This window comes from Magnusiomyces paraingens (assembly GCF_902498895.1).
Source record: "Magnusiomyces paraingens strain CBS 517.90 genome assembly, contig: contig3, whole genome shotgun sequence".
Lineage (NCBI taxonomy): Eukaryota > Fungi > Ascomycota > Dipodascomycetes > Dipodascales > Dipodascaceae > Magnusiomyces > Magnusiomyces paraingens.
The window spans coordinates 3,660,228-3,687,500 of NW_022474069.1; the positions used below are offsets into that span (position 1 = coordinate 3,660,228).

General features: G+C 36.7%; 10 protein-coding genes across 10 annotated transcripts; 4 read left to right on the plus strand and 6 right to left on the minus strand.

Annotated features, from left to right (window-relative positions):
* Positions 1 to 272: 272 nt before the first annotated feature.
* On the minus strand, positions 273 to 2,009 carry SAPINGB_P004433 (uncharacterized protein; the record flags this gene model as incomplete). The annotated part of the gene is made up of 2 exons (XM_031999148.1): positions 273 to 1,760; positions 1,815 to 2,009. The coding sequence occupies 2 exons, from the start codon at positions 2,007 to 2,009 to the stop codon at positions 273 to 275; spliced, it is 1,683 nt and encodes a 560-aa protein (XP_031855039.1).
* Positions 2,010 to 6,198: 4,189 nt separating this feature from the next.
* Positions 6,199 to 8,209, minus strand: SAPINGB_P004434 (uncharacterized protein; the record flags this gene model as incomplete). The annotated part of the gene is made up of 3 exons (XM_031999149.1): positions 6,199 to 7,307; positions 7,366 to 7,696; positions 7,772 to 8,209. The coding sequence occupies 3 exons, from the start codon at positions 8,207 to 8,209 to the stop codon at positions 6,199 to 6,201; spliced, it is 1,878 nt and encodes a 625-aa protein (XP_031855040.1).
* A 1,115-nt stretch (positions 8,210 to 9,324) lies between these two features.
* Positions 9,325 to 11,069, minus strand: SAPINGB_P004435 (uncharacterized protein; the record flags this gene model as incomplete). Its single annotated transcript, XM_031999150.1, has 4 exons — positions 9,325 to 9,381; positions 9,494 to 9,955; positions 10,067 to 10,423; positions 10,491 to 11,069. 4 exons carry the CDS (start codon positions 11,067 to 11,069, stop codon positions 9,325 to 9,327), a joined length of 1,455 nt encoding a protein of 484 aa, XP_031855041.1.
* A 2,395-nt stretch (positions 11,070 to 13,464) lies between these two features.
* SAPINGB_P004436 (uncharacterized protein) lies at positions 13,465 to 15,221 on the plus strand (the record flags this gene model as incomplete). The annotated part of the gene is made up of 4 exons (XM_031999151.1): positions 13,465 to 14,203; positions 14,259 to 14,671; positions 14,728 to 14,795; positions 14,861 to 15,221. 4 exons carry the CDS (start codon positions 13,465 to 13,467, stop codon positions 15,219 to 15,221), a joined length of 1,581 nt encoding a protein of 526 aa, XP_031855042.1.
* Positions 15,222 to 15,703: 482 nt separating this feature from the next.
* On the plus strand, positions 15,704 to 18,132 carry SAPINGB_P004437 (uncharacterized protein; the record flags this gene model as incomplete). The annotated part of the gene is made up of 2 exons (XM_031999152.1): positions 15,704 to 15,815; positions 15,875 to 18,132. The coding sequence occupies 2 exons, from the start codon at positions 15,704 to 15,706 to the stop codon at positions 18,130 to 18,132; spliced, it is 2,370 nt and encodes a 789-aa protein (XP_031855043.1).
* A 77-nt stretch (positions 18,133 to 18,209) lies between these two features.
* SAPINGB_P004438 (uncharacterized protein) lies at positions 18,210 to 19,637 on the minus strand (the record flags this gene model as incomplete). Its single annotated transcript, XM_031999153.1, has 6 exons — positions 18,210 to 18,988; positions 19,038 to 19,073; positions 19,129 to 19,362; positions 19,427 to 19,487; positions 19,559 to 19,576; positions 19,626 to 19,637. The coding sequence occupies 6 exons, from the start codon at positions 19,635 to 19,637 to the stop codon at positions 18,210 to 18,212; spliced, it is 1,140 nt and encodes a 379-aa protein (XP_031855044.1).
* Positions 19,638 to 19,867: 230 nt separating this feature from the next.
* On the plus strand, positions 19,868 to 20,422 carry SAPINGB_P004439 (uncharacterized protein; the record flags this gene model as incomplete). The annotated part of the gene is made up of 1 exon (XM_031999154.1): positions 19,868 to 20,422. One exon carries the CDS (start codon positions 19,868 to 19,870, stop codon positions 20,420 to 20,422), a length of 555 nt encoding a protein of 184 aa, XP_031855045.1.
* Positions 20,423 to 20,525: 103 nt separating this feature from the next.
* On the minus strand, positions 20,526 to 21,155 carry SAPINGB_P004440 (40S ribosomal protein uS8; the record flags this gene model as incomplete). The annotated part of the gene is made up of 2 exons (XM_031999155.1): positions 20,526 to 20,785; positions 21,023 to 21,155. The coding sequence occupies 2 exons, from the start codon at positions 21,153 to 21,155 to the stop codon at positions 20,526 to 20,528; spliced, it is 393 nt and encodes a 130-aa protein (XP_031855046.1).
* A 517-nt stretch (positions 21,156 to 21,672) lies between these two features.
* Positions 21,673 to 25,008, plus strand: SAPINGB_P004441 (uncharacterized protein; the record flags this gene model as incomplete). Its single annotated transcript, XM_031999156.1, has 2 exons — positions 21,673 to 21,714; positions 21,769 to 25,008. 2 exons carry the CDS (start codon positions 21,673 to 21,675, stop codon positions 25,006 to 25,008), a joined length of 3,282 nt encoding a protein of 1,093 aa, XP_031855047.1.
* Positions 25,009 to 25,131: 123 nt separating this feature from the next.
* On the minus strand, positions 25,132 to 26,883 carry SAPINGB_P004442 (uncharacterized protein; the record flags this gene model as incomplete). The annotated part of the gene is made up of 1 exon (XM_031999157.1): positions 25,132 to 26,883. The coding sequence occupies one exon, from the start codon at positions 26,881 to 26,883 to the stop codon at positions 25,132 to 25,134; it is 1,752 nt and encodes a 583-aa protein (XP_031855048.1).
* Between the last annotated feature and the right edge of the window lie 390 nt (positions 26,884 to 27,273).

Here is a 27,273-nt window from a genome sequence, read left to right on the forward strand (position 1 = left end):
ACCTTATTATGGGCATTCACGTGATAATCACCGATACAAACCCATTCATTTACAAAATACCAGCCTGGTTTAGTCCCTTATAAAACAGATTAGAGGATAATAATTATCATTTTTAAGTCAATTATAATCCAATAGAAAGGATATTTCATGCAACTAAAAAGGAAAATAGTAAAGAGGGGAAAAAAAAACACATTGTGTCTATATACTATTTATTTTTTTTTTCATATATTTTAAAACTAAAAAAGAAATTACAAAAAAAATCAAACAACTTATTATTTTTTAAGAGAATCGTTAGACTCTTCACGAACAATCTCAATGGGCTCCTCAATAACCTCAGAAGGCCCAGATCCTTCAAAAACAACATCAACCTTTTGGGCATCACTCATACCCTTGTCAACGTCAACCCAGCAGTAAAGACCGGCAGCAATAAGAACTAAAAACAAATTTGGAACCATGGGCCAGCGCAAATTGCCAGTTCTGTCCTGAATGGTGGCATTGACTAAACTTCCAATCCAACCCACAGCAACACCCATTGTGATTTCCAAACCAAAAAACTTGGCTTCGCTACCCTCAGGAAGAAGAGAACTGTACAGAGTACGATTTAAAGAACGGAGAGCACTAGAGGTGCCAGCATAGAAAATCTCAAAAACCCAAAATTCAGCGCGGTGTTTGAAGCCAACATTGACATGATCAGGGATACCAATACAGCCCCAGAGGTTAGCAAAAAATGAAATAAAGAAAAATCCATAAGCCCAGTGCTTAATTTTGAGTGGAGTTCTAGGGTACGCATACATCCAGGTAAGAGAAAACAAAGTAGAAATAACCATAGTCATCAAAGTCCAAACTGTGTATTCACCATCAGCAGTACCCAATCCTAATTCACTTCGAAATAAGAGATTAAAAACAGAAAGGAAGTTTGAATATGAAACGTTCCAAATGACCCAACCAATACAGAGTTTCCATGCTTCAGGATATTTTTGAATATCTTTTAAAAGACCAAAAAATCGTTTAACAGAAACAGTTAAAATATTGACATTCTTAGGCTTTTCAAGTCCTTTAACACTTGGGAAAATGAAAAAAGCAATAGAAACAGCCACCATAGAAATGCAACCGGCAATAGTAACGGCAAGCAAAAAGCGTTTGTAACCAATAGAAGCAGCAGCACCCCAGTTATAAGTAATAATTACACCAATTAAAGTGGCAGTGATGCCACCAACATTGCCAATAACAATACCCAAAACACTAACAAGTGAACCTTGTGCCAAAACCATTTTTCTTTTTATTTGTTCAGGTTCAGTGCCCTTAATTTTGACAGAAGCACGAGATCGCATAAATATAGGAATGTAAGATCCTTCAATAATTTGATATACAGAGTCAATGCAAATCATGAGTGAGTATAAAAAGGCCAAACCAACGAGATTACTATATTTTTTTTCCCAAAGACCAGCAGCAGGAAGTGCAGACGCACTATACAGAAAAAGGGTACCAAACATAATTCCTCTTCTGTAGTTGGTGTAATCTGCAACACCTGTAGTGAAGATACCTAAAAGACCTTCAATGGATGTTGTAATAGCCTTGATGTAAAGAGAGTAACTATTGTAGTCAATTTCACCATTACCAAATTTAACCAAACATCGTTGGCCTGTAGCCAGTTTTCGAGGGCATGGTTTGTCCGTTCCTTTCAAATGGCCAACAGCATTTGCGATGGATTGAATACTTGCAGGGACATATGATCTTGCCATAGAACTGACGGGACCATTCTAAAGTTTAGTGGTTAGATAAAATAGAAATGAGAAAGGAAGAATCAAACATACAGAATAACAAATTAAAAGCCAAACACTTAAAGATTTGCGGGTACTCCACTTTAATACTTCTTCGCTGTCGCGAACAGTAGTGGGTTGAACTGGAAGTTCTTGAATGTTGGCCTCATCAGCTTCTTTCAAGCTAGACGAGTCATCCTGTGACCTAGGAAGTTCTCTAGTTTCAGTATTGTTTAAATTTTGACTCATTTTTTTCTAATAATCTATTTGAAGAAAAAAAAAAAAAACAAATGAACCAGGAATATTTGTATCTTTTGTTGTAAACAAATAATTATTACCCAAAAGAAACGTTTATAGGAAAAATGATAGTATTAGAAAGTTGAAAAAGAAAAAAAAAAAAAAAAAAAAAAAAATTTCCTCGATAAAGATCGGAGAAAAAGCATGGATTTTATATAAATTTCTGAATTGACAAACATGATTCACAGACAATTTTTATTCTTGAGAATAAAGTATAAATGTGATATAGTAAAATAGTAATTTAGGGGTATAAGTTAAGTTTCCAAAAAAAAAAAAAAAAAAAAAAAAAAAGAAAAATTACAAAACAAGGAAAAACAGGTTGGAATCCATACACCCAAAAGATACCATTTTGTCACGTGAAGGATTCTTACCAAAGGCTCTCTCCCTCAGAACCCCGAATCAAAACCCCTCCCCACAAAAAATTGACCTCTCAAGACGGCTTTTTAAAATATTGAATTTTTATTTGTCTTTATTAATTAATCAAAAAAAAAAAAAAAAAAAAAAACATTCAGTAAAAAAAAAAATTTGAAAATAAAATCTTTTAAATTTTGAAATAACGACACTCTTTAAGTAAAAGTCTAGTTTTTCAATATTCTGTATCATGCAAGGCACGTTTATCGTCCCAAAAGTTTTTAAAACTATAAACAACAACAACAACAAAATGGCAGCATATACTATATTAGTCTATTTAATTTGCTCACTACCAATAAACCCGTTCGAGGTCAGTACACTCGATTTCGACTGCAATTGCTAAGTTTATTTGTAGCTCAGCAAACGTCACTTAAGACGATTGCAAATAAAAAAAATACATCATCGTATTACTTAGTCAGCCTATTTACTGAAGTCCTCCAAAGGAAACTTTTCTGTTTTTATAGAAAGAGTTTAAGAGTTGGTATGAACAAAAAAACAGTATGTGGGGACTTAACTACATTTCTACACTAAAAGGAATTTTAAGCTAAAAAAAAAACAATATCTTAAACAAATTGACGCCCAATAAAAGTATAGCATTGAAATAATAAGTGAAAACCTCGCTTGAACTTAACAATCGTTTCAATTTTTTTTTCGCTTCGGCTTCCTTTGAAAGGTTAAATAGATGTAATTGACAGACGATAAGTTTTTTTTTCTTTTTTTTTTGGGGGCTCAAAAAGAAAGAAAAGGGCTGCAAACTTGTTTTATTTAAAAATAAAAAAAAAAAGTGTTTTAAGGGATAGAAACCATTGGCACTAATGCATCCAATTTTTAAAGCTATTCGTCTCTCTTGTTACTCTTTAATTGGATCATAAGTCCATACATAAGCTTATGGATATATTCACTGATCATTTTACATAAATCATAATAGGCACCAAAATAGTGGTTTGATTTGGTAAAAGAGGAAGACAACAAAAAAAAAACAATAATTTTGAATAAAAAAAAATTAAAAATAAGTTAGTAACCGTAAGTTAAGAGTGAAACTTTTTTTTGGTAGATTTTTACACAAATTTACACGAATTTTTTCGCTGAAAAACGAAAAAAAGAATAAAAAGGCAAGTCCTTGACGTTGAATAGAATAACTGGATACGCTAAAATTATTTTTGCTATCATATAGTAGAAGTAAAATGGATATGTAAATGTTGAAGATATATTTCAATCACTCTCGAATAAAAACAAGCTAAAAATCAACCTCTTTTTTTTTTTTTTGCCGTGCGATGACTTAAATAATAGAGATTAACACCTAGTTATTTCCCCAGTTTAAAAACAACTTTAAATTACTAATGAGATGCTCATCGCTCCAAGTTTTATATCATTTAATCTTTTGAATATATATTGACTCATTTTTCTCCATATATAGAAAGCGTTAGTGGAGAAAAAACTAAAGAGAAAGAGAAAGGGTGTATGGATGTGGCAGTCAAATAAATTTTATTGGTTGTATTGTGTAACATATCTGTTGACACTTTTTTTCTATTATAGTCCAAATTATTTGTCATTTTGAATACTATACATGAGCTATTTTGATTCTTAAACAGTATATCGTGTAGTTATAACTATTGATTATTTATTTCATTTATTCTTTTTTTTAATATTTCATAATTTACTTTTAATATTTGAAGAATAGCTTCTGTGTAAATAATTTTACAAAATCAATTAGTTCAATTAACTGTTTTTTTCTTAAAACAAAGTTTTTTTAACTATCTGTTAAAATTAAATGAAAAGTATTTCTTTATTAAGTTAAGTAATTTACATTTGTTATTTCTATTTGTTTATTTAACAAAAAAGTTTATGAATAGGTCTCTCTCTTTTTCTGTCTTTTCAAATAGTTAAAATATTAATCACTTTTAATCCTTATAAACTTTCAAAAAGACTTTAAGCATCATTATCACAATGAAAACTTATTTATCCAATTTAAAAAACCAAAAGAAATATATAATTGCACACTCATTCATTATGCTCAAGAAAATTGAGGTGTTTTTTTAAGCTTTTATGTGTGAGTTTAGATTTTTTCTTATAGTAAATTTGAGTGTACAAGTTTTCATCGTGATACTTTTTTTAAACTGTCCTGTAGAATAAGATTAAAATTGTGATGCAAAGTTTAACAGATGAAGTTTGTTCATTTAATCTTTAATTCACCGCTTAAAACACGGAACTATTTCAATAAATGCTATGGTCGGTAGTTGATAGGTTTTTTTTTAACGGTTAAGCCCACTAATTATTTTATAAGGTCTTTCAAATTGAACTGCTGTTAAAGCTTGAGTTAAAGACAAAATGAAGATCATCATTACTAAGAGTCAAATTAACAAAATTAGAAAAGAATGCAGTTTTGATGATCTTTCAAATACCCACATTTAATCTATTGTTGCTTTTACAAGAATCATTTCCTGAAAATTTTTTAAAAGAAAAACCTAATGAATTTGTATAATTCTGATTCTATTTCACCAAATTGTTTACTCACTTCAAATAAAAATTCAATACCATTCCTTCAAAAAGCTTTAATTAAGCAAAGGGGGCATTTATTTAAATCCCTTTCACTTTATCAGAAAAGGAGAAAAAAAAGCATCCTTTTAAAGAATATTCTGTTTCTAATTGGTTTTTTAAAAGAAGAATTAAAATTTACATATCATATTACTGTAATTGGACAATAAACAATTAAAAATTGCTCATATTCAGCAGCCACAAATAGAAGAAATCACCAGTTGGCCAAATGAAAAAAAAAACTATATAACCCTCTAAGTTTCTCATTTTTTTTTCTTTTTAATCTTTTTTTTTTGCTGTTATCCTTGTATATGTTTTTTTTTTTTTTTTTTAAAAGAAAGTAAAAGCTATGTTGTTGATTTTTTTTTTTGATATTCATTTTGTGTTTCCTGTTTTCATTATGTCTCAATATATTATTCTTTATTATTTTTGGTTAGATTTTTAGCAATCACAAATTTCTTTCTTTTATCTTCTAGTATACCAGCTTTTAACTCAAATTTTTTTCTAATACAATTTAATTCTAAACTTTCCCACGATTCCTTCACATTGTTGTTAATAATTGAATAAAGAAGTTTATGGTAATTCTTACAATTGTTGTATTCAAGTGATGATTAACATTCTCGTTCCTTGATCTTACTTTCATTTCATATTTTTTATACTTGGACTACCAATTTTACTGTTATATTCAGTTACTTTTACTTTTTTACTTTTCTTTCATTTGATTTTACAATACAATATTTACTATTTTTTTTTTAAAAAAATCCCAGGTTTTGGTACGAAAATCTCTTGTTTGATTCTTGCTGTTTGTTCAAAATATAATAGTTGTGAGCGAGTGGGTATGCGTAATTTGCACTGAGTTAATTACCCTTCCCAAACAAGTAATTCTCACCTATGTGAGCATCTTAGTGCAAACTCGTATTTTTTTTTTTGCTCTCGAGAAAATAAACTACACACTTTAGGAATAAAATATTTCTCAAATGCGCCGCCTATCAGTTAGACTTTGTAATTACGATTATCTATAAACTTTTCTTTAAAAAAAATAATAAAAAAACCTATTCACGATCATGACATGTTTTCTTTCAACATAGTTTAATAACTTGGAAAAAAATTATTTTTTTTAAAAAATTTTTGCATTAGATAGATATTAGTATACATAAGTAAAATAAAAAAAAAACTAAAAAAAAAATATAATTAATTACAATTGTCTTTGTTGTTCAACTTTTGAATCATGTACGGAGCTCTGTACCAGACTATCATTTGCCGTAGAAGTCAATTCTTTAACTTCAGGCTTTTTTTGGATTTCAGGAGATGCTGGTTTAGCTGGTAAGCTCTCAGTCACAGATAATGGAACAATCACAGCTGGAGCAGGTGGTGGAATTTCACTCACTTGTTGTACTGCTGGAGCTGCTGGTCCAGCTGGTATATTTCCTGTAGCTGCTGCCTTTGCAGCTGCTGCTTCCTTTGCTCTGAGCTTCTTTTGTTCCAAGTTATGTCTCCATTTTGGACCAAATTTAATAAGTGCAAGAACCATAGCCAAACCAAAGAAATCAATAAAAGCCAGACCGGTAAAACACCAGCCTACTCCCATCTTGCTAATCAAGGGTTCAATAATGACTGACGAAATGGCAGCACCAGAATTTCTGAAAAATGAGGCAATGGCAACCAAGCTGGCTGGCATTGCAGGAGCACATTCAGTCAAGTAAGTTGTATTGATGACGAAAACCCAAGTCATGCCAAAACCAGCCATGAAAGAAAATGCCATTACACTAACGACATGAACATGCTTGTCAATCATCCACCCATAACATAAAATACCAGCCATTGATATCAAGATGCCAAAAATCTGAATTGGTAAACGGTGTTCAGGAATAATCTTTCCATCAGGGCTATTTGCAACCATGCGTTTGCGGATTTTGTCAGAAACGCGTCCAGAAATCAAGGATCCAGAAGCAAGTGAAACACCGGGAACAATGTAACCAAGACCAACTTCAGTAGTAGAGAAATGGTATTGACTTGACAGATACTTAGAGTAAGTCACAGCAATGCCATAATATGTCGCAAACAAAAGACCTGCATTAATAGATACAAGAGTAACCGGAATATAACGCATGATTCTTAGGTACCCAATGAGACTTGGTTTAGGAGGTTTAGGAAATCTCTTGTCATCAAAAACAATCTTCTTTTGTCTCAAATGAGGATGAACAAACAACTTGTTTTCGTAAATTGCACCATTGCCAACAAGGTATCTCAACGTTTCAGGAAGCATAAAGATAAACATTAAAAGAATAACGGCACCAATAATAGCTAAAAAAAATTGAGTTAGATTTGCTTTATTTTTAAAGACATTAAAAAAAAAACTTACCCAAAAATCCAAAAATCCATCTCCAATCGTCATTTGCAGCAATCGCACCACCAAGAATAGGACCTACAACAGGACCCAATTGTGGGCCTAGCATAAATACAGCAATAGCAGAAGCACGATTTTTGGGTTCAACCAAATCAGCAACTGTTCCGGCACCGAGGGACTGTACACTAGATGCACCAAACGCTTGGACTATTCGAAAAACAAAAATGACAGCAGTATGAGCTGGCAATGCTGCCAGACAAATACACGAGGCAATATAAATGATTAGAGAAACAATATAGAGAAACTTTCTGCCACCAAAGTCGGCCCAAGATGCCCATAACAGAGGCTAAAATGTAATGTTAATACTAAATTTTGTAATGAACAATTAATAAAAGGAGAGTAGGGGTTTTTTTATACATACAGCAAATGCAAAAACAATCATAAAAACAGCAATCGTAGTGTTGGCCACAGTCGTTGATATGCTAAATTCCTTCTTAATTACCTGGAGAACAGGCAAATAGATACTTCCTGACAATGGTCCAAGAAATCCAGCTGCTGTCACCAGTCCCAGAATTAATCGTTTTCTCCAAAGAGGAAATGCAGTGTATGGAGGTGGTTTGGGAGGATCTGCTGGTGGAACTTCAGCAGCTGGGATCCCAGTTTTTTCATTCATAATTGTTGATGTTGGGTCAGGTTCTGGAGAGGAAGATTTTATCAGGATTTCAGCATTCTTTTTATTTGTAAAGTCTGTTGAGGATGCCTTGTCTGAATCGTCGAGAGTGCTACTGCTGTCTTCCTGAATGATAGTTTGAGGAAGAACAGCAATCTCTTTTTCAAGATCTTTTTCCAAATTATTCATTCAAGAATATAATAATAATAAAATAAAAACTTTTTGGAGAATAGTAATAAAGTAAAGAAATAAATGTTTTTTTTTTCTAAAAAAATAAAGGGGGGGTGAAGGGGATAGTAAAAAAGGTTAAAAAGTGAAAAAGTAGGAAAATATCTGATTCTTATACACACAAGTATATTATAAGATTTATATAAGACTTTGAGCTGGGTTTATTATACTTACATAATTTTGTTAATTAATGCTTGTCCTAAAAATTTCATAGTTGTTTTTTACTACTCAGAAATAAATGTCGTTATTTTTTTTTTTTTGCAAGTTGGATTAGAATAAGAAATTTTCTTTTTTTTCTTTTTTTTTTTAATATTTTTAGGTGGGTCATTTTCCCAAAACCTCTCAATCTCTTAAGTTTTTGTCATTACGTTCTTGGCTATTTTCAATCCCTTTTTTTTTTTTAATTTTTAATTTTTAATTTTTTTTTTTTTTTGTATTCATTATTCAATGTTGATTTATTTCTCTCATTATTATTTATATCTATATATAATTGAATTATAATTCTTTATTCTAGATTATTTTTATTTCATGAGAAAATTAATAGAAGAAAAGAGAAACCGCTTAGGATTTTCTTTTTTAAGAAAAACGTTTTTTTGCACTCAGTACAATGCATTGCATTTACTATTTAATTTTTTTTTTATCGTCATTGGAAAATGTACGGCTGGTTTTAACTGATTATTATAGTTTATGCAGACTCTCATCTTTGGAGGCTGAACCATATTGGGCATAATAAGCATAAATGACAAATATATTTTTGGTCTTTTTTTTTTAAAAAAAAAAAAAAGGTACACTTCAAATCATGGTTGTTATTATTACTATTATTATTATTATTCTCTTTAACAAAAAAAATTCATGTCCTATTTTTATTTTACATATATATATATATAGTAATTGATAATGGAAAACCTTCAAATTAACAGTTTGAACCAAAATGGAACATTAAATACTGCTAATACTCAGTAATAGAATCTTATTTCAAACAAAAAAAAAAAAAGAAAATTAATTTTTATTCAGACCTAAAGTTGGTCATTAATATCAAAATATATATTATAAACTAGGTTTACAAATACTGTAGTTTATGGATTGAGCTTTGAAAACTTTAGTTTTAAAAGAAATGGAGATAATGGACCACCCTAAAAAAGTAAAAAAAAAAAAAAAAAAGTTAGTAAAAGTAAACTTTCAATAAGCCATTCTATTTCTCCTAATCCCCACAAAAAAATATATATGATCTTTTAAAGTACTTACCGGAGTCATCATATCAAACCAATCTGGATCAAGCTCCCAACTAAGCTCCTTAAGCAGCTCCGTCAACAATACTCGAGTTTCTGTCAATGCAAGACGTTCACCAAGACACGCCCTCATGCCTCCATGAAAGGCAATCAACCGAGATGAACTTTTTGCAGATAAATAATTGGTGCGAATCTCTTGAATGTTTGATCCCCATCGTTCAGGAATAAAATTATCCGCATCAGCACCCCAAACTTTGGGATCATGTCCCGTTGCATAACCAATATAACCCACATAAGTATCCTTAGGAATAATCACGTCATTAGAAAGCATAGCAGGTCTAGCCGTCTTGCGATTTACAAGCTGAGAAATAGGCGGATACATTCGTAGTGTTTCATAAATAACAGAGTTAAGATAGGGTCTTTCTTTTAATGGAACTTCGGAATTCGTTTCCTCGTCTCTTAGCTTTTCTTGAATTGTCTAAAATGCTGTTAATAATAGATTCTTTTGATAGATAGATAGATAAATAATAATAATAATAATAATAATAATAATAATAATAATGCAATAAAAAAGCAGTCTGCCACTTACAGGATATTTTGCGCAAATATAAAGTAGAGTAGTCAAAAATAACTGAGGGTTTTCATGTCCTGCAATGAAAACAATCACTGCATTATCTCTAAATTGTTTTTCAGTTAAAATACCAGTTTCCACTGCAGCAATCATACTATTCGAAAGATTGAGCTCAGACTTGTCAATCTTTTCATTACTTCGACGAATGTGGTTGCACAGATTTTTGGAAAACTTTTCAATCTCCTTGCGTGCTTGAATGCGGCTAGGAATAGGAAGGGTATCAAGAATAGGAAAGTTAAGGAAAATCGGCTTGAAAATCTCCTTCTTGACTGCTAATTGCTGAAGGTGAAGTGGAGAGTCAGATCGGCTAAGAGTCTAGAAAAAGCACTGCATTAGTATAATATGAAAATAATAATGAGAAAATTAAATTGCAGTGACATACTTCAAAATCGGTATTTAACAGACAGACAGCAACATTGGCAAGTGTATATCTTTGAAGAAAGTGCTGAATCAGGACTCCTCCACTTGTTTTTTCCTGATCTTTTTCAATTAACGAAATCAGTTGCTGCGAGTTTTTTCTCAAAGGTTCTTCGTCAAAATTTTTTTGGAGTCCAGGCTGTAAAACTTTTCTATATTTTTTCCAATTCTCGCCATGTGCACTTATAATATTATCGCCTGTGTATGCTGCTAAAACGCTATAGGGCACCTTCTTTTGGTTACCACTCTTTTCAAACGTGTTTAAATCTCGAAACATTTCTTGAAGGTACTCTGGTTTTTGCAAAATTAAGTTCCATCGAGAAGCAAAGTAAAGAGCGACAATACCATGTTCTTCAATTTTCTTTCGAATATATATATTGTAAATGTCTTCCTGGGAGATCTTGTAAAACAGGGTAAGGAAGGAAACATAGAATGGAATCACGGGGACATTTTTAGGGAAATTAGAGGGTGGGTATACTATAGTGCGAATGAAGTATCCCACAATTACTATAAAGGCGATTAAGATAAGGGTTATAAGGTTCATTAAGAAAAAAAAAAGTTGTAAATACTAAAAGTATTGTATGTCGTTTGTCGTAAAGAAGAGAGATAGGGGAAAAAAAGAAATAGAAGAAAGAAAAAAAAATAGAAGGACAAATTTTTTTTTTCTTTTAACAAAAAAAAGGGTAAATGAGCAAAAAAAAAAAAGTTGAAAAGAAGAAAGAAAACTTTTATTATTTATAAAGGGGTATTATTATATATTAAAGAAAGCACCATCCCCAAGAAACAATCAAATACAACGACAAATTCTGACAAACGCTTTTTTTGTTTCTTCCAAAACCATTCTAGTTATTACTAAATGAATGAATAAATCACAATATAAAGTTTAATTTCGGATCAGCACGAACTTATACAAAACAATGATGTTTGATGTTGCATCAAAAGAGTCGCCAAAAAGGTGTGAGGCTCTTCAACCCATTAAAAACCACATAAATCTTAAAGAATTAATCTCATGTCTTTTATCTGAATATTTCAAACGGTTTTATACATTTATTTAGTAAACGTAAGAGATAGTTACTGAATGTGAGAAACATGTCTATAGATCTTATCCAAATAAGTATTCAGCTTCATTTATTTACCGCGGAATACTCGATGGCTTTGAGTAACACAAAAGAGACGGAAAAAAAAAATTCAAAAAATGACCTCTTTTAACTTAAAAATAATTTATAATAATGCATGAATCCAAATGAATTGAATCAACAAGCAGTGCAAAAAGAACATATTTTCTTGTCGGTTAATAGAAACGTTATCGAAGGCCATAAATAAACGTAGAAATAAAATAAATAAAAATAAAATTTACAACAGTACCAAAGGCACTGATTGCAGATCCAAATCCGCCTGAAGAGTAGCAATAGTATCTTTCCATTCAATACTCTGAACAAAGTTGATTATGTATTTTACTACATCACTCGATATTATTTTGTAAAGGGAATAAAAAAACTACATAAGCATATATATATATATATATATATATATATATCGATAAACTAGTTTTACTTCGAAACGTATTTGTCCAAAGCTTTTTGAAAAAAAAAAAAAAAAACATTGTATATCAAGCATCTCAGCTTTTGTTTTTTTTTTTTTCAATTTGGCGGGTTTTTGTAAGTATTCAGCTAAAGTTCTTGAATTTCTGTACATTTAGGGCAATGTTATTTACTCTCTACTTTCGTATGATATTGAGCTAATTAGTTTCCAATTTTGGGAATTTTTAATATCGGATGACAAAACCCCTAGTTTTCTCATCGAACTCCAAAAAAAAACACATGCTTGGATCTTTAATTTTTTTTTTTTTTTTATTTAAAAAAAAAAAATATAGGATCTTTAAAATCATTTCATCTTTAGTGCTTCTAGGAACAATTTAATTTTTATTAATCTCATTGCAACTCTTTTTTTGTAAAAAAAATCAAAACTTCGGTTTAAGGTAAATAACGAACTAAAAAGTCCCAAACTTATTTTTAATTTACCACCGTTCTCCTGTTCACGGGGAGTATAATTTATTTTTTTTTTAGTAGAGGTTGGTAACAGTGGGATTAAAAATATGACGTACTCGAGAATATTAAATCCTACTTTATTTTTTTTTTTCATGATAAAATTGATAAAATAAAAAGCAAAAATAGATATTTTTTTTAAAAAAAAAATCATTTCCATGATTAGAACTCAAGCTTTCGTACAAAAAAAAATATAACAAAAAAAGAAAAGAAAAGTCAAAAACTTTAATAAGTAAAACTTAGAAATCAAAAATTGAAAAAAAAAAGGGTATACAACCAAGTATTTTTTATGTTATCCATAGAAAACTTGGTTATTTTTTTATTTTATTTTTATTTTTATTTTTATTTTTATTTTTTTCTTGTTTCTTGTTTCTTGTTTCCTTGATCTTAATCAATAAATATGCAGTGAATCAGAAATAGCCGAAACAAACTATTCAAAAATCTTTTCCTTTTCAGTTTATTTTTTTACAATTATTGATTTACTTTTTCTTCCCCTTTTCTTCTTTTTTTTTTCTTCATAAAAGTAAACTATGTTAATTTACAATTATCATTAAATCAAATGGAACTCGGTATCTACTTGAGTAGTGGTATAATAGTAAAAAAGTATTTTTTTTTTCCAGGTGATTTTCTTGAAAAGAGCCTTTCGAAAAAAATAAATAAATTTAAAAAAATGTATTTCTTATTAGCTTCTATTCATATATAGAAATTAATCTAATAGCTGAGCAAAGTCCCCATATAAAAAGGCTGGCCCTGCCCCTTACTGGTATCCATCATCTGTCTTTGTCACTATTTTATAATTTTTTTTTATCTTGATAGTCTTAATCATTCTGATTTTCTCCCGTTGCCTCAATCTTTCTTTTTTTCTCTTTCTTTACAATGCAAAAAATTAACCACATGTCTGTTCATAACCAAATCCTGACTATTTATACTAGGGATGCTGAAAATAACATTAGTACTTCTAGTGGGAAATACTCTGCCATTTTTAACAACTCCTGGGATCAAATTGGTGAATTGTCAGAGCCTGTGATTAATGAGTTTGGTGTCTCTGAAAGAACGGCCCCTATAGAGGCCTCCATGGCTAAAAAGTTTATTGGTACTGATTTGGCTCCATACTTTGAGTTGTCTGAAGATGATGAAAACTACAGCCCTCTCATTAAGTTTTGTGAAATTAAGCTTCCCAATGAAAATCAGGTGCGTGGGTTGGCAATTGCTGATATTAACAAAACCACGTTTGGAAAATGGTTTATGGCTCATATTCTTCACTACTCTGATATTGGTTTTGGTGATGTAGTTTCCGAGCCTGGTGTCAACAACTACACAAAGCTTATCACCGAATTGTTTGACAAAGAACTTCGCAACGTTACACGTGATGACAAATGGGAGGAATGTGGGAAAGCTTATTTTGAAAAAACTGTCAACTTCTTCACCTCAAGAAACCTCAGAATTGAAGCTTGTCTTCCTGCTTTCCCTGCCAAATCAACAAACACAAATAAAGTTGCTGGTATCAATCCTGATAAAGGCGAAGAATTGGCTCTTCGCAGATTAACTGAAATAATTTCTTTGGCCTCCAAGGTTTATCCTCCTGGTATCAAAATTTGGATTATCAGTGATGGTCATGTCTTTAGTGATTGTGGTAAGTATAATGGATATTTGAAAAAAAAAAAAAAAATAGAGTTAACAGTTTTAAGTTGGTATTGATGACTCTGTTGTTGACCTTTACGGCAAGAAGCTTAAAGAAATGAAGAATGAAATTGCTTCTGACGAGTTCATTGACTTTCGTTCTTTGCCCCAAATCTTGACCAATGAGACTCACGAGTTCGACCAGACCTTAGTTGAGGATGTTGTCATTCCTCATTATTTGGAAACAGAAATTGAGGACAGTTCTGAGCTTTGTCGAAAAATCATGATGACTGGCTGCCATACAAGTGATGAGATTCTTCGTAATCTTATTGATACTCAGAACCCAGCCAAGCTTGCTCTTTACCGTGGCTTTACAAAGTTTATGGAAGAAGATTTAGCTCTCCATATAACATTCATTAAAAAGGGAACAAAAAAGGGGTGCAAAAAGATTGCTCAAAAGTGCGCCTTTGAGATGATTAAGGTATGTTAAAAGTTATTAATTGTTTTTTTTTAATCCATTGCTAACAAAAACATCAGCGCAACGAAGCTTATTCAAATTTGGTTGAACTTATGTTCCCCCATCATCTTCGACTTTCTATCCATGCGTGAGTATTAATATTCAAACATACACACATTCAAAAAAAAAAGTTTGATTCTAACAAATACCTAGCCATTGCAATAGTGGACCAAAGTTTGGAATTAAGCTTTTGTCGACCAAGGAGTGCCATCCCATCAAGTCGCTGGATGATGAGTCGACGCCCACCTTTGATGACCTTCTTCATATTCCGACGCCGTGGCACAATTGCATCATTAAAGTTGAGGGCGAGCCGCAATTCTTTGCAGCAAAGTCACAGGTAGCTCATGATGGTATAAAAAGTGGCAAGTATGAGGGAGAATGGGTTGAAGGAACTACTGGAAATGGAGGTTATTATAAGTTAAAAAAAAGGGAGTCTTTGGACACTTCATCATCCACCTTGCTTTTGGAAAAGCCCTCAGCTATGGTTTCAATTCAAATCAAAAGCATTAATTAATGAGCATTTTTTATGATATTTTTTGGTATTTTTTTTAACTCTTTCTTCAAATGAGCAAACTAGTCTAGATTAGCTGGACCCAATATTTTGACTAGTTTGACTTTTATTAAAATCATCAATAATATTTTAGTTTAGTATATATATATATATATTTTTTTTTATAAAAAAGACATTTCATACATATTCAGATTTGTTCCTTTCATATATATATATAAACATATATAAATATGGAAGTTAAATCACTTCATATTCATATTTAAATAAATAAAAATATTTATCGTCTTTGTGTGTGGCTGTAAGTCACGTGTTTACCAAAATAGTAAAAGCCGCACTTTAGAAAAAAAATTTTTTTTTATTACTCCAACTTGTGACAGTTTAAAGGCCCGTTTATCTTTTTTTTTTTTTTTATTGTTTGTTTAGACCGATGTTCATCCTTTTACTTCACAACACCCACATATTCAATTTCCCCACCTCAAGTCATAATGTCTGATTCTTCTCTCACGATTCTTCTCGTTGGTAACGGTGGCCGTGAGCATGCTCTTGCTTGGAGACTCGCTCAGTCTCCTTCTGTCAAGACTATCTACGTTGCTCCTGGTATGTATTTTTATTTGCTAGACCCAATAAGAGTTGAGATTCATCTAACACGAGTATAGGCAACGGTGGTACCGCCAATGGATTGGACAAGGTTCAGAACATTGATATTAGCAGCGGCGATTTCCCTAAGTTGGTTGAGTTTGCCCAAAAGAACGATGTCAATTTGGTTGTTCCTGGTCCCGAGCAGCCTTTGGTTGACGGTATTGAAACCTACTTTAGAAAGGTTGGTATTCCCACTTTTGGTCCCTCTGCTAAGGCTGCCGTCATGGAGGGCTCCAAGACCTTTTCTAAGGATTTCATGGCTAAGCACAATATCCCTACCGCTGAGTTCCAGAATTTCACCGACTACGAAAAGGCCAAGGCTTACATTGCCTCGGTTAACCACAATGTTGTCATCAAGGCCTCTGGTCTTGCTGCCGGAAAGGGCGTTTTGATTCCCCAGAACAAGGAAGAGGCTTACGCGGCTCTTAAGGAGGTCATGGAGGACCGTGCTTTTGGTGATGCTGGTGATGAAGTTGTCATTGAGGAGTTTCTCGAGGGTGATGAACTTTCCATTCTTGCCTTTTCTGACGGTTATACTATTGTCGATCTCCCCCCTGCCCAGGACCACAAGAGAATTGGCGAGGGCGACTCTGGCTTGAACACTGGTGGTATGGGTGCTTATGCTCCTGCCCCCATTGCCACCCCTAAGATTTTGGACGAAATTCGTGAAACCATTCTTAAGCCCACTATTGCTGGTATGAGAAAGGATGGGTTCCCCTTTGTCGGCATTCTCTTCACCGGTATTATGCTTACCAAGAATGGTCCCAAGACCCTTGAATACAATGTCAGATTTGGTGACCCCGAGACCCAAACTGTTCTCCCCCTTCTGTCCAAGGACACTGACCTTGCTCAGATCTTCCTTGCCTGTGCTGAAGGCCGCCTCGACTCTATTGATATTAAGATTTCTCCCGGCTATGCCGCCACTGTGGTCATGTCTGCTGCCGGTTACCCCGAGTCTTACAAGAAGGGCGATGTCATTACTGTCGGCCAAGTTTCTGAAAACAACTACATTTTCCACGCTGGCACTGCCATTAAGGATGGCAAGATTGTGACTGCTGGTGGCCGTGTCATTGCTTCTTCTGCTACTGCTCCTACCCTCGAGGGTGCCCTTAAGCTTGCTTATGAGGGCGTTGACAAGGTCAACTTTGAAGGCAAGTATTTTAGACGCGATATTGCACACAGAGGTCTCCGTGACTTGAAGCTCATGGGTGATGCTCAGACCGGTATCACTTATGCTCAGGCTGGTGTTGATGTTGACGAGGGCAATCGATTTGTTGAGCAAATTAAGGCCAGTGTTCGTTCCACCAAGAGACCCGGTGCTGACGCCGAAATTGGTGGTTTTGGCGGCATTTTCGATCTTAAGGCTGCTGGCTACCAGGATGCTCTTTTGGTTGGTGCTACCGATGGTGTCGGTACCAAGCTTATTATTGCCCAGTCTACTGGCATTCACAACACTGTGGGCATTGATCTTGTTGCCATGAGTGTCAACGATCTTATTGTCCAAGGTGCTGAGCCCCTCTTTTTCCTCGATTACTTTGCTTGTGGCAAGCTTGACAGCAAGACTGCTGCCGACTTTGTTTCCGGCGTTGCTGAGGGCTGTGTGCAGTCTGCATGTGCGCTAATTGGCGGTGAGACTGCTGAGATGCCTGGTCTTTACAGCGAAGGCGATTACGACTGCAACGGTACTTGTGTTGGTGCTGTTGAGAGAACCAAGGTTCTCCCCAATCTTGATGCCTTTGCTCCTGGCGATGTCATTCTTGGTCTTGCTTCATCTGGCGTTCACTCCAATGGCTTTTCGCTTATTAGAAAGATCCTCGAGGTTTCCAACTTGTCCTACAGCGACAAGGCTCCCTGGACATCCGAGAACAAGACTGTGGGCGAATCGCTACTGACGCCTACCAGAATTTACGTCAAGTCGCTTTTGCCTGTTATTAAGAAGGATTTGATCCTTGGTCTGGCCAACATCACTGGTGGTGGTCTTATTGAAAATGTCCCCCGTGTTTTGCCCAAGCACCTCAACGCCAACATTGACGTCACTTCTTACCAGGTCCCTGAGCTTTTCAAGTGGTTTGCCAATGCTGGTAAGGTCCCTGTTGCTGATCTCGGTAAGACTCTCAATATGGGTATTGGTATGATTGCCATTGTTAAGCCCGAGAATGTTGCTGCCGTTACCGAGGAACTCACCAAGGGTGGTGAGGCTGTCTTTGAGATTGGCAAGCTGGAGGCTGGTGAGCAGAAGTGTGTCTTGACCAACATTGACAACTGGATCAATTAAAATAGAAGACTTTAAAATTTGTAGAACGGTTTTTTCCCCCCAAAATAAATTATTTTTTTAATACTATACTTATTTATTTACGACGATGAAAAGGGTTTTTCTTTAACCACAACCTTGAGCATATCAACTACTACCTCGTAAATGCCAAAGGTGAGAGCACTTCCAGCAGTGACTTTAATGAATCGTGGGAAAGAACCGACCCAGAATGTTGTGAATCCTTCTTGAACAAAAATGGTGTAAGCAGCACGTGGGGTAGACTGGTACACGGAGCGTGCGTTGGACGTTTGCATTCTAGTTTTAATGAGATCAATTGGCTGGGTTGCAACAACAACAGCCACGCTCGATAGTAGCCCAGCGCCCAGTGACTTGTACACAGGGATGGGTTCCTCAGATTGTGGGTGGATCAACTGTCGCAGAAAGTTATAAGTGGTAAACTGAACGGTGCTGAAAGTGACTTGACGGAAAAGTGTAGGAGCAAAGCCTTGAACAAATGCAAAGACTCCACGTTCGCTTAGCATCTCACGCATAGTGCCCCAGATTCCCTTAATATTAGGGTTGATGGGGTATATAGGGACAACTTTTTGGTTTGGTTTAATGACAGGGCCGGATGGGGCTGTTGAACCTAGTGGTGCACGAGGACGCACTTTCTTGGGACGAGGGCTTGAGGAGGTGGAAGTAGCGGTAGACTTTGGTGCTGGAGGCGGGGAGGGCTTTGAAGATTCAATGTGAGGGAAGCGAGTTTCGTCGAGTGCTTGTCGGCGCAAAAGAGCAGCATTGGCTGCGGCCACAGCAAAATCGTAGTTTGCTTGTGCATTGATTGGGTTGAGTGTTTTTTCAACCATACGGATCTTGACGTCTATGGAATGTTAAGTGGAATCTTGGAATGTAAAGGATTATTTACTTACTTTCAAAGGGAACAATGAAGAGAGATTCGATGAAGCCTAGATAATTAGATGGATACGATAGCTTTGGATTGAAAAAAAAAAAAAGACATACCAGTCATCATTCCTGCAACAACTACTTGTGGAGCAGCAAGATCACCATTCTTGTCTCTCATAAACTTTGTTGCTGAGTTATAGACCGAGTATCTAGCAATGCTCTTGACACATCCTCCAAGCACAAGCGCCGAACAACCTCTGTAAAGAATTCTAGAGGGTTCAGGTAAAGTATACTTGACGCCATTTACGCGGCGTGACAGTTGATTTTGAGTTTTGATGAAATCAAATGGATCTGGAGAATTAGAAGAAGAAGATCAATGTTAAGAGTTGAAAAAAAAAAAAAAAAAAAAACATACATGTAATAAGGCCTTCGAATGACGCCGCGGCGATTCCTGCAATGGAGGCCGTCAAGAGGGACTGCAAATGTTAGTTTTTTTTTTTTTAATTTGAAAAAAAAAAAAAAAAACAGTAGATAGTCAAAAACAAACCTCGGTGATATCTCCAGACTAAAATAAATGTTAGCAATGTATATTGTCTATAATTTTGTGTACATACACCGGAACTCATTGCGTTTAAGACTCAGTTGATCAAAAGCAACTAAAAAATTAGGAGGTTTTGAAATTTTAAAAAAAAATAAAAATAAAAATAAAATAAATATATTAATAGTCACGTGATTCTTATATTAAATAGAGCGTATTTTTTTTTTTTTTTTTTTTTTTTTTTTCCCTAGTATTTTAAAGTCTCCTTCACTTTTTAAAAGAAAAAGAAAAAAAACACCAACTTTTATAACTTCAACAATGGAAACAATCAAAGACCTAGATGCTGTCAAAGACATTCTATCACCCGGTGCTTGCTTTTCACCAGGAACCCTACGTTCTTTTCTGCGACTCTCACGCAAACACTCAGACGATTCATTAGTGACTGCTCTTCCGCGTGTCGGGTCTTGTGCAAAGTGCATTTCCGAAACTCTATTCCCGGCATGGGTGGCGCGCGACTATATTCTTGAGTACTGCGACGACGTGGCCCGTACATTTGCAGTTGCTGCTAGTCATAACGCTGAGCCCGTTTCTGAATCCGGAACAGAAACGGAAAAAAAGGTGGACCCGCGGTTCGACCCATACGGAGCTAGAGATTATGGCAAGACTGAAGCCCCACCAGAGGATGCTGTGCGCGCTTGGATCAGCAGCGAACGCATGGTGGAGGAAATTGTGCGAGACGACTCGGTCCGGTTTTTGGCAGACAAGTGCGGGCCTATATTTCTGGAAGCATCGCCAACGTCTACTCGTCTGGCCACAAGCCCTGAATCATACATGAAAGCCTACGACTCGTATAAAAAAATTCACCAGAATTAACTAGTATTTATTCCAACCCTTGTACATAATAATAATAAAAAAAACATTAATTAATCATTACAAGTCATAAACGTCATTACAAAAAAAACAACAATAAAGCACTCTAGTAAAAGTAGCCCAGAATCTTACCGGCAACGTGCTTTCTTCTAGCCTCCTCGTGGTCCATGATACCAGCAGAGGTAGTAAGGATAATGTAACCAAACTGTCTGGCAGGTAACATGTTAGTGACCCATTGTTCAATTTCGTCAATGCGAACATTGAAGCGGGGAGAAATAACGCCAGCCTTGTTGAGACGACCATTCAGCTGAACAACAATCTTGCCGGCGCGGTGGTCATCGACATACTCAAACTCTCCAATGTAGCCTGTATACAATTAGTAACAAAGAAAAAAAAATAATTTAAAAAAAGATTTTTTAATGTCCATTGAGATTCCAAAGATAAAACTGGTAGACTTTCCAAAAGGAAGACAGTAGCATCAGGTTGAAAAACCTCATCGTGTATGATATTTCGAGCTGATAAAAAACAAGGTGCACTGAGAAATAGCTCCTCATTCAGTTATAACTCGAGTTTAGATATAAAAGGAAAAAAAAAAAAACATACCATGCTTCTGCATAACTTCAAGGAACTTGATGATAACCTTGGAAGAGGGTCTCAAGAGAGCCTGTCTCTTTCCAGCCTTCTCGGCATTGTTGATGGTAGTAAGAGCGTCAGCAAGAACAGAGGCACGAGTCATCTTGTCTATAATAAAATGTTAGTTTCAAACATATACCTTAACAAAAGCATGTTTTTATTTGCCATCGAGAGCAAATATGAGTGTCCAAAGAACTTTCTTATGGATTCATAAAGCATAAAGTGCCGGGTGACGCAGGTGTGTCACGATTCTAGGTCAAGAATGGTTTTGTAAAATGCAAACACTGCATCTTTACAATATCAAACTTGAACAAGAACAGTGATACCCACATCGGTTTGATGACAAACTTACATGTGAAGGGTTTGGTTGTGTGTGTCGATGGTTGCAGAAAGAAGGAAGGAAAAGGAAAAAAAAAAAAAAAAGAAGAGAGAAAAATTTTTCAGCTTTAAAGGGGCGGAGGGGAGGGGGACAGCGAGAATTTTCAGAGTTGTGTTTGAGTGGTATGGAAATTACATGTTGTGATAAAATATACACAGTTACCCTGTCTATTTTGGTTCTCCTTCCCAAACATAAAGACCCGCTTTATACATCCACCCCGGGCCCCAAAGTAACCCGCAATATGGAATCGCTCGACCAGCAACGCAAAACGGCATTTTCAAAGGTGAGTTTAGTATTTAAAACAAGTTGATGGTTTGTTTTTAATAACAATGGTAAGGTTAGAGAGCCATGTGTTGCATTATCACGGCTAGCTCTAGCCCCTAACTTTGATCCGGAATCTCGCGCAGTGGCCGATGCGCTTGAGAGTCTTTACCGGGCCCTAGCGTCAATTCAAAACCCAGACGACATTCTTGAAGACAATTTTGCCGATTATATATTTTTCCCTTTAGCTCGACTTTTGCAAAAACCCAAACTTGGCGATAAGAGTACAGTTTATTTACAGCGTGTACTGGGGTTTTTGATCCAGCATGCATGGGCGCGGACCATGGTTCCGGAAATGGCCAAGCAGCTGTTTATTCTGCTGACATTTTTGGTAGACAAGAAATCCAACAAGGATCGGTCAGAGGTTAGTCGTGCAGCAGGATGCGAGGCTCTTTCCAACTTGTGTGCGGCAATTGCCAACACCCCGGGTACTGCACTTGCTTTTCGAAATGATACGACGGTGATCCCCACAGTGGGCCAAGCAGTTTCTTTATTTCTCGAGTGCGCGTTAACAGGAGTTTCGAATGTTGAACTGCAAAGAAATAGTTTGGAAGCTCTTGACGCCTTGCTTTTTAACGTTATAAAGTCTGGAGAAGCCACTGCTACAATGCTTCCAGGAATTGTCTCAACACTGAGCAAAGTTCTGAGTCCTAAACATGGCTCACACAGACACTATACAGTGTATGCGCTTGTTTTCCAAGTTTTTGAGCATTTACTTACGAGCGTATTTGACGACGCGGATCTTGGCCTTTTGAAGCCCAAGGGACAGCCTACAAGCATTGCAGAGATTGCGGCTGGAATCAAAACAGAAAGAGCTAAAAATACAAACAAGATCCGGACAGATTCTTGGCTACGTGCAAGCAAAGATCAACTGAAGACGGCACTGAGTGTGATACCAGTATTTAAGGAAGCAAAAGCTCAGGTACAGGTGCAAGCAGCAGTACTGTCTTTAGCACTTGGAGTGATTAAGCAGTGTTCGCAAGCGCTGGATAATTGTGTGCCAATGTTTGTTGATCTTGTTTTGGTTCTTGCGTCGCAGGGAGACGCTGGCGACGCTGTTGTTGGACAGCAAGCTCGTACAGAAATGGAACAAGTGTTGGAGAAAAATGCGACTATCCGGGACGTTTTACAAGAACGAGTTTTTGCTTGGGTAGATGCAATGCCTCGGTTATTGTCGGCACATGATGATACCCAAGCGTTAACAATTTTGACGTCGATCGAGACCGCAGTGACACTTCTTGGAGGCCAGGAGAGCGGCGTTGAATTGCGAATATTACTGGACAAGTTTGTAGGCCAGGTCCAGGACACTGTACGGCTTACGACGAATGATAAAGTGATTCCACAGACGCTTATTGAGGGAGGGGTTGGGAAAGAGAGTTTTGCAGCAGCGGAAGACGTGCCGTTTGAGGAGTTTGGATTGGACACAACACTAACTTCTCGAGTACAGACCAAAGTGGGCCAGGTGGTCGCGACGCTTGCTGGACAACTTGTAGAGGAGTCTCGCGGGGTGCAGTCATGCCAAGGACTCGTTGAGCAGGCAAGAAACATTCAAACGAGTGCAAGCGATGCGGCGGTCAGTACGTGGCTGGCAGTGGGTGCGTTTGCAGGAACGGTGCACGAGACGCGGGCTCGACAAGAGGTGGCCAGCTGGTTAAACGAAGAGAGTGGGGGGGAGCAGGTGACTACTCAACAGGAGAAGGATGACTTGGCGGCTGAAATTTATGCATTTTGTGTGGACCTTTTATGTGGAGCTACCTCGTATTCAGCACAAGAGCCTGTGGGGAAACAGCAACAACAACAAATAACAAGACTGAGAGATGTACAGACAGCGGCGGCGGCTCGTGGAATTGCGCTGGTTGCAGAGTACATGGGCGCCGAGTTCCAGCATTTACTTGCAGATGTTTTGTATCCGTTGCTGGATCTTATCGGAGCGCCAGGAGCACGTGCAGTTGGAGATTCTGCAAGGGCTGCTTTAGGACAGATTGCCAGGAGCTGCGGTTATACTGGCGGGGTACGGGCGCTTATTGTGAGCAATTATGATTATGTTGTGGACGCATTGTCACTGCGGTTATCTGCTCTTGATTTCTCGCCGCAAGGGTTGGCGAGTCTTGCGACGGTGGTACGAGTGGCCGGGCCTGGGGTGCTGCCATATTTGGATGACGTTGTTGCGAGTTTGTTTTCTGTACTTGATAGTTACCATGGGTATTCTGGGGTAGTTGTTGGAGTATTTGAAGGATTACGGGCAGTAGTTGAAGAAACAAGCAAGGCATATGTTACTGGGGGTCAAAAGAAGTTGGTAGAGGGAGGAAATGGGAAGCGGGATGCAGAGCACTTGAGGACGTTTGAGGAACTGTTGGAAGTACTTGCGAGGAAACCGAAGGAAGGCATGTCAGCCCAAGAGTTTGAGGATATTTTGAATGGAGACGAACATCACCCGAATAAACCGTTTGGAGAAAAGGAAGAGATGGAGGATGTTGATGATGCTTCCAAATTAGAAAGGGAGTTACAGAATCAAGGAACTATGGATGCTGGGGAAGAGAAAATTCCTTGGATGTCACCTGTGCCTCGAGCAGCTTGGGATCTTGTTTGTCAGATTGCAACGTATGCCGGGACGTTTTTGGTACACGAGTCTGGAGCGTTGCGACGCAAGCTTCTTGATTTGTTACGCATGGCACTACCTGTGCTTGCAGTTTCGACCCAAGATCTGCCAGAGGGGTTTTTACCGCTGGTACATGAGGTGTGGCCGGCAGTGGCACGAGTGGTTGAGGATGAAGAAGCTGGGCCACAAGAACAAGCCACGGCACTCCGGGTTGTTGCAGAGATCCAGCGGACAGCTGGGGAATTTGCGGCACCACGTGTGGGTGCATTATGGCCTCGAGTACGGGTATTGTTGTCTACATATTCTGGTCGTGGTCGTGGTAGTGGTAGTGGTAGTGGTAGCGGTAGCGGTGTCGGTGTCGGTGTCGGTGTCGGGGGGCAAACTGCAGATGAGGGCCAAGACGAAACTCATGGTGTTGTTCAGGCTGCGCTGGAGGTGATTGCAACAGCGCTGGAATATTCGCGACCAGATGCAGAAACATTTGCAGGAATTGTGAGTGCAACAGCACCATTTTTAATGGGAGGGGGGAATAGTGCAGTTTCAGAGCGGCTTGGAAGGGCTTTGGCTGGAGTTAATGAGGACGCGGCTTGGTTTGCTCGGGTTAGGCATGTGGAGAAGCCTACAGATGTTTATGGGTTTCTTGTATTTAGTGTTTAATTTAATTTAATTTAATTTAATTTAATTTAATTTAATTTAATTTAATTTAATTTAATTTAATTTAATCTAGTATATATATACAGAATACAGGATAATACAAGATATTTAAATAATTATAATAAATTACTCTTCTTCAACTTGATGGAGAGGACGGTACTCTGGTTTCCACATTTGATTTTCGACCCAGACGGCAAGAGCCTCGTCATCGGTAGGGATTTGGATGAATTCATCAGTTCCTGGACTCTTTTCATTTTGGACAGTTGCAATGCCATCTTTAACAGCTTGCTTAATGACTGCGACTGCAATAGTACGGGAGACAGTACGAATATCATGAAGGTTTGGAAGAAGGCCACCGTTGGGGTCAGTTAGGATGGGAGAAATTGCAGATAAAGCATCGACGGAAGCTGCAATCATATTTTTAGTAATACGAGAAGCACGACATAAGACAGCGCCGAGACCAATGCCTGGGAAGGAAAAGCAGTTATTGTTTTCTGAAATGATGCGGTTGAAAACTGGAGGGAAGGGAGAGCCAGTGGCTACAAGTGCGGAACCTTGAGTCCATTCAAGTAGATCTTTGGGGACGGCTTCATGAAGACGGGTAGGATTGGAGAGGGGGAAGATGATGGGTCTTTCAACATGTTTATTCATTTCCTTGACTGCAGCCTCTGTGAATGCGCCTGGTTGGGTGGAGGTACCAATAAGAATATGAGGGTGGAAATTGGCAATGATGTCGACTAGTGAGAGGGTATTAATACCTTGGGCAAGGTCAGTATCTACAAGATAAGGGAGTTGTCCCTCGGAGACACCCTTTGATTCCTTTGTGAGGAGGCCGAAACGGTCAATGAGCCAGATATGGGAACAAGCTTCTTTGTATGAAAGACCCTTTGTTACAAGATGGTCAGTGATTTGTTCTGCAATACCTAAACCAGCAGAACCAGCGCCGAAAATCAAGATGCGAGTGTCGATGATTGGTGTGTTGAGGGTTTTAAGGGCGGCGGTGATTGCCGAGAGAGTAACCGCACCTGTACCTTGGATATCATCATTAAAGCAGGGGAGGACATCTTGATACTTGTGAAGAATTCTTCGTGCATTTTTAACACCAAAGTCTTCAAAATGGAGGACAGCTTTAGGGAAGAGTTTTTTGACAGATTGAACGAATATTTCCATAAAGTCATCATATGCTTGTCCACGGACTCTACGGAAACGATTCCCCATGTAGAGGGGGTCATCAAGAAGAGTTTGGCGGTCAGTTCCAGTATCAAGAACGACGGGGACCACACGGTCTGGATGGATACCTGCGCAGAGGGTCATGAGGGTAAGTTTAGCTACTGAGATGCCGATTCCGCCAGTACCCTGGTCACCAATTCCAAGAATGGATTCTCCGTCGGTTACGACAATGTAATCGATATCTTGTGGCTGACCAAAGAGAGCCAAGCGTTGTTCAATTTGGTCTGGGTGGTCGATATCTAGGAAGCAACCTTCAGGGCGTCTAAATTCATGGGAGTAATTTTCAATTGCTTCACCTTGAGTTGGAGTATAGATGATACCAAAAGCTTCTGAGATATGTTGGAGTAAGAATTTATAGTAGAGGACTTCATTTTGGTCTTTAAGACTGGTACAGAAGGCATTTTTGGCCAAGTCGGTGGGATTACGAAGGAATTGTTGATAAGCACGAGAGACTTGATCATCGAGGGTATTGATATGGACTGGAAGAAGACCATGGAGATCGAATTGGTCGCGTTCTTGTTTAGTAAATGCAGAACCTTTGTTGAGGGCTGGAGTGTTAAGGACATCTCTGCCAGTGTAAGGGCATTCTACAGGTCCAGTGACTGAGAGGCGGGTATGTTGAGAGTGTTGGGTATGTTTATTGACCATATTTAAGTGAGATGAAGGGAAATTTTAATTGATTTTAATTGATTTCTTTTAAAAAAAAAAAAAAAAAAAAAAAAAAAAAAAAAAAAAAAAAAAAGAGTATTTGAAAGGAAATTTAAGAGGTTTTAATATATATATATTGGGATATTTTTATATACGAAAAAAAAAATTACTACTACTATTACTGCTATTACTACTACTATTACTGCTATTACTACTACTACTACTATTACTACTATTACTACTACTACTACTACTACTACTACTACTAGTAAAAGAGTGGGCTGAGAAGAAAGCCGCAGTGGGGGGATTTTTTTTTTTTTTTCTTCTGAAAATGACATAATAATAATAATAATAATAATAATAATAATAATAATAATAATAATAATAAAA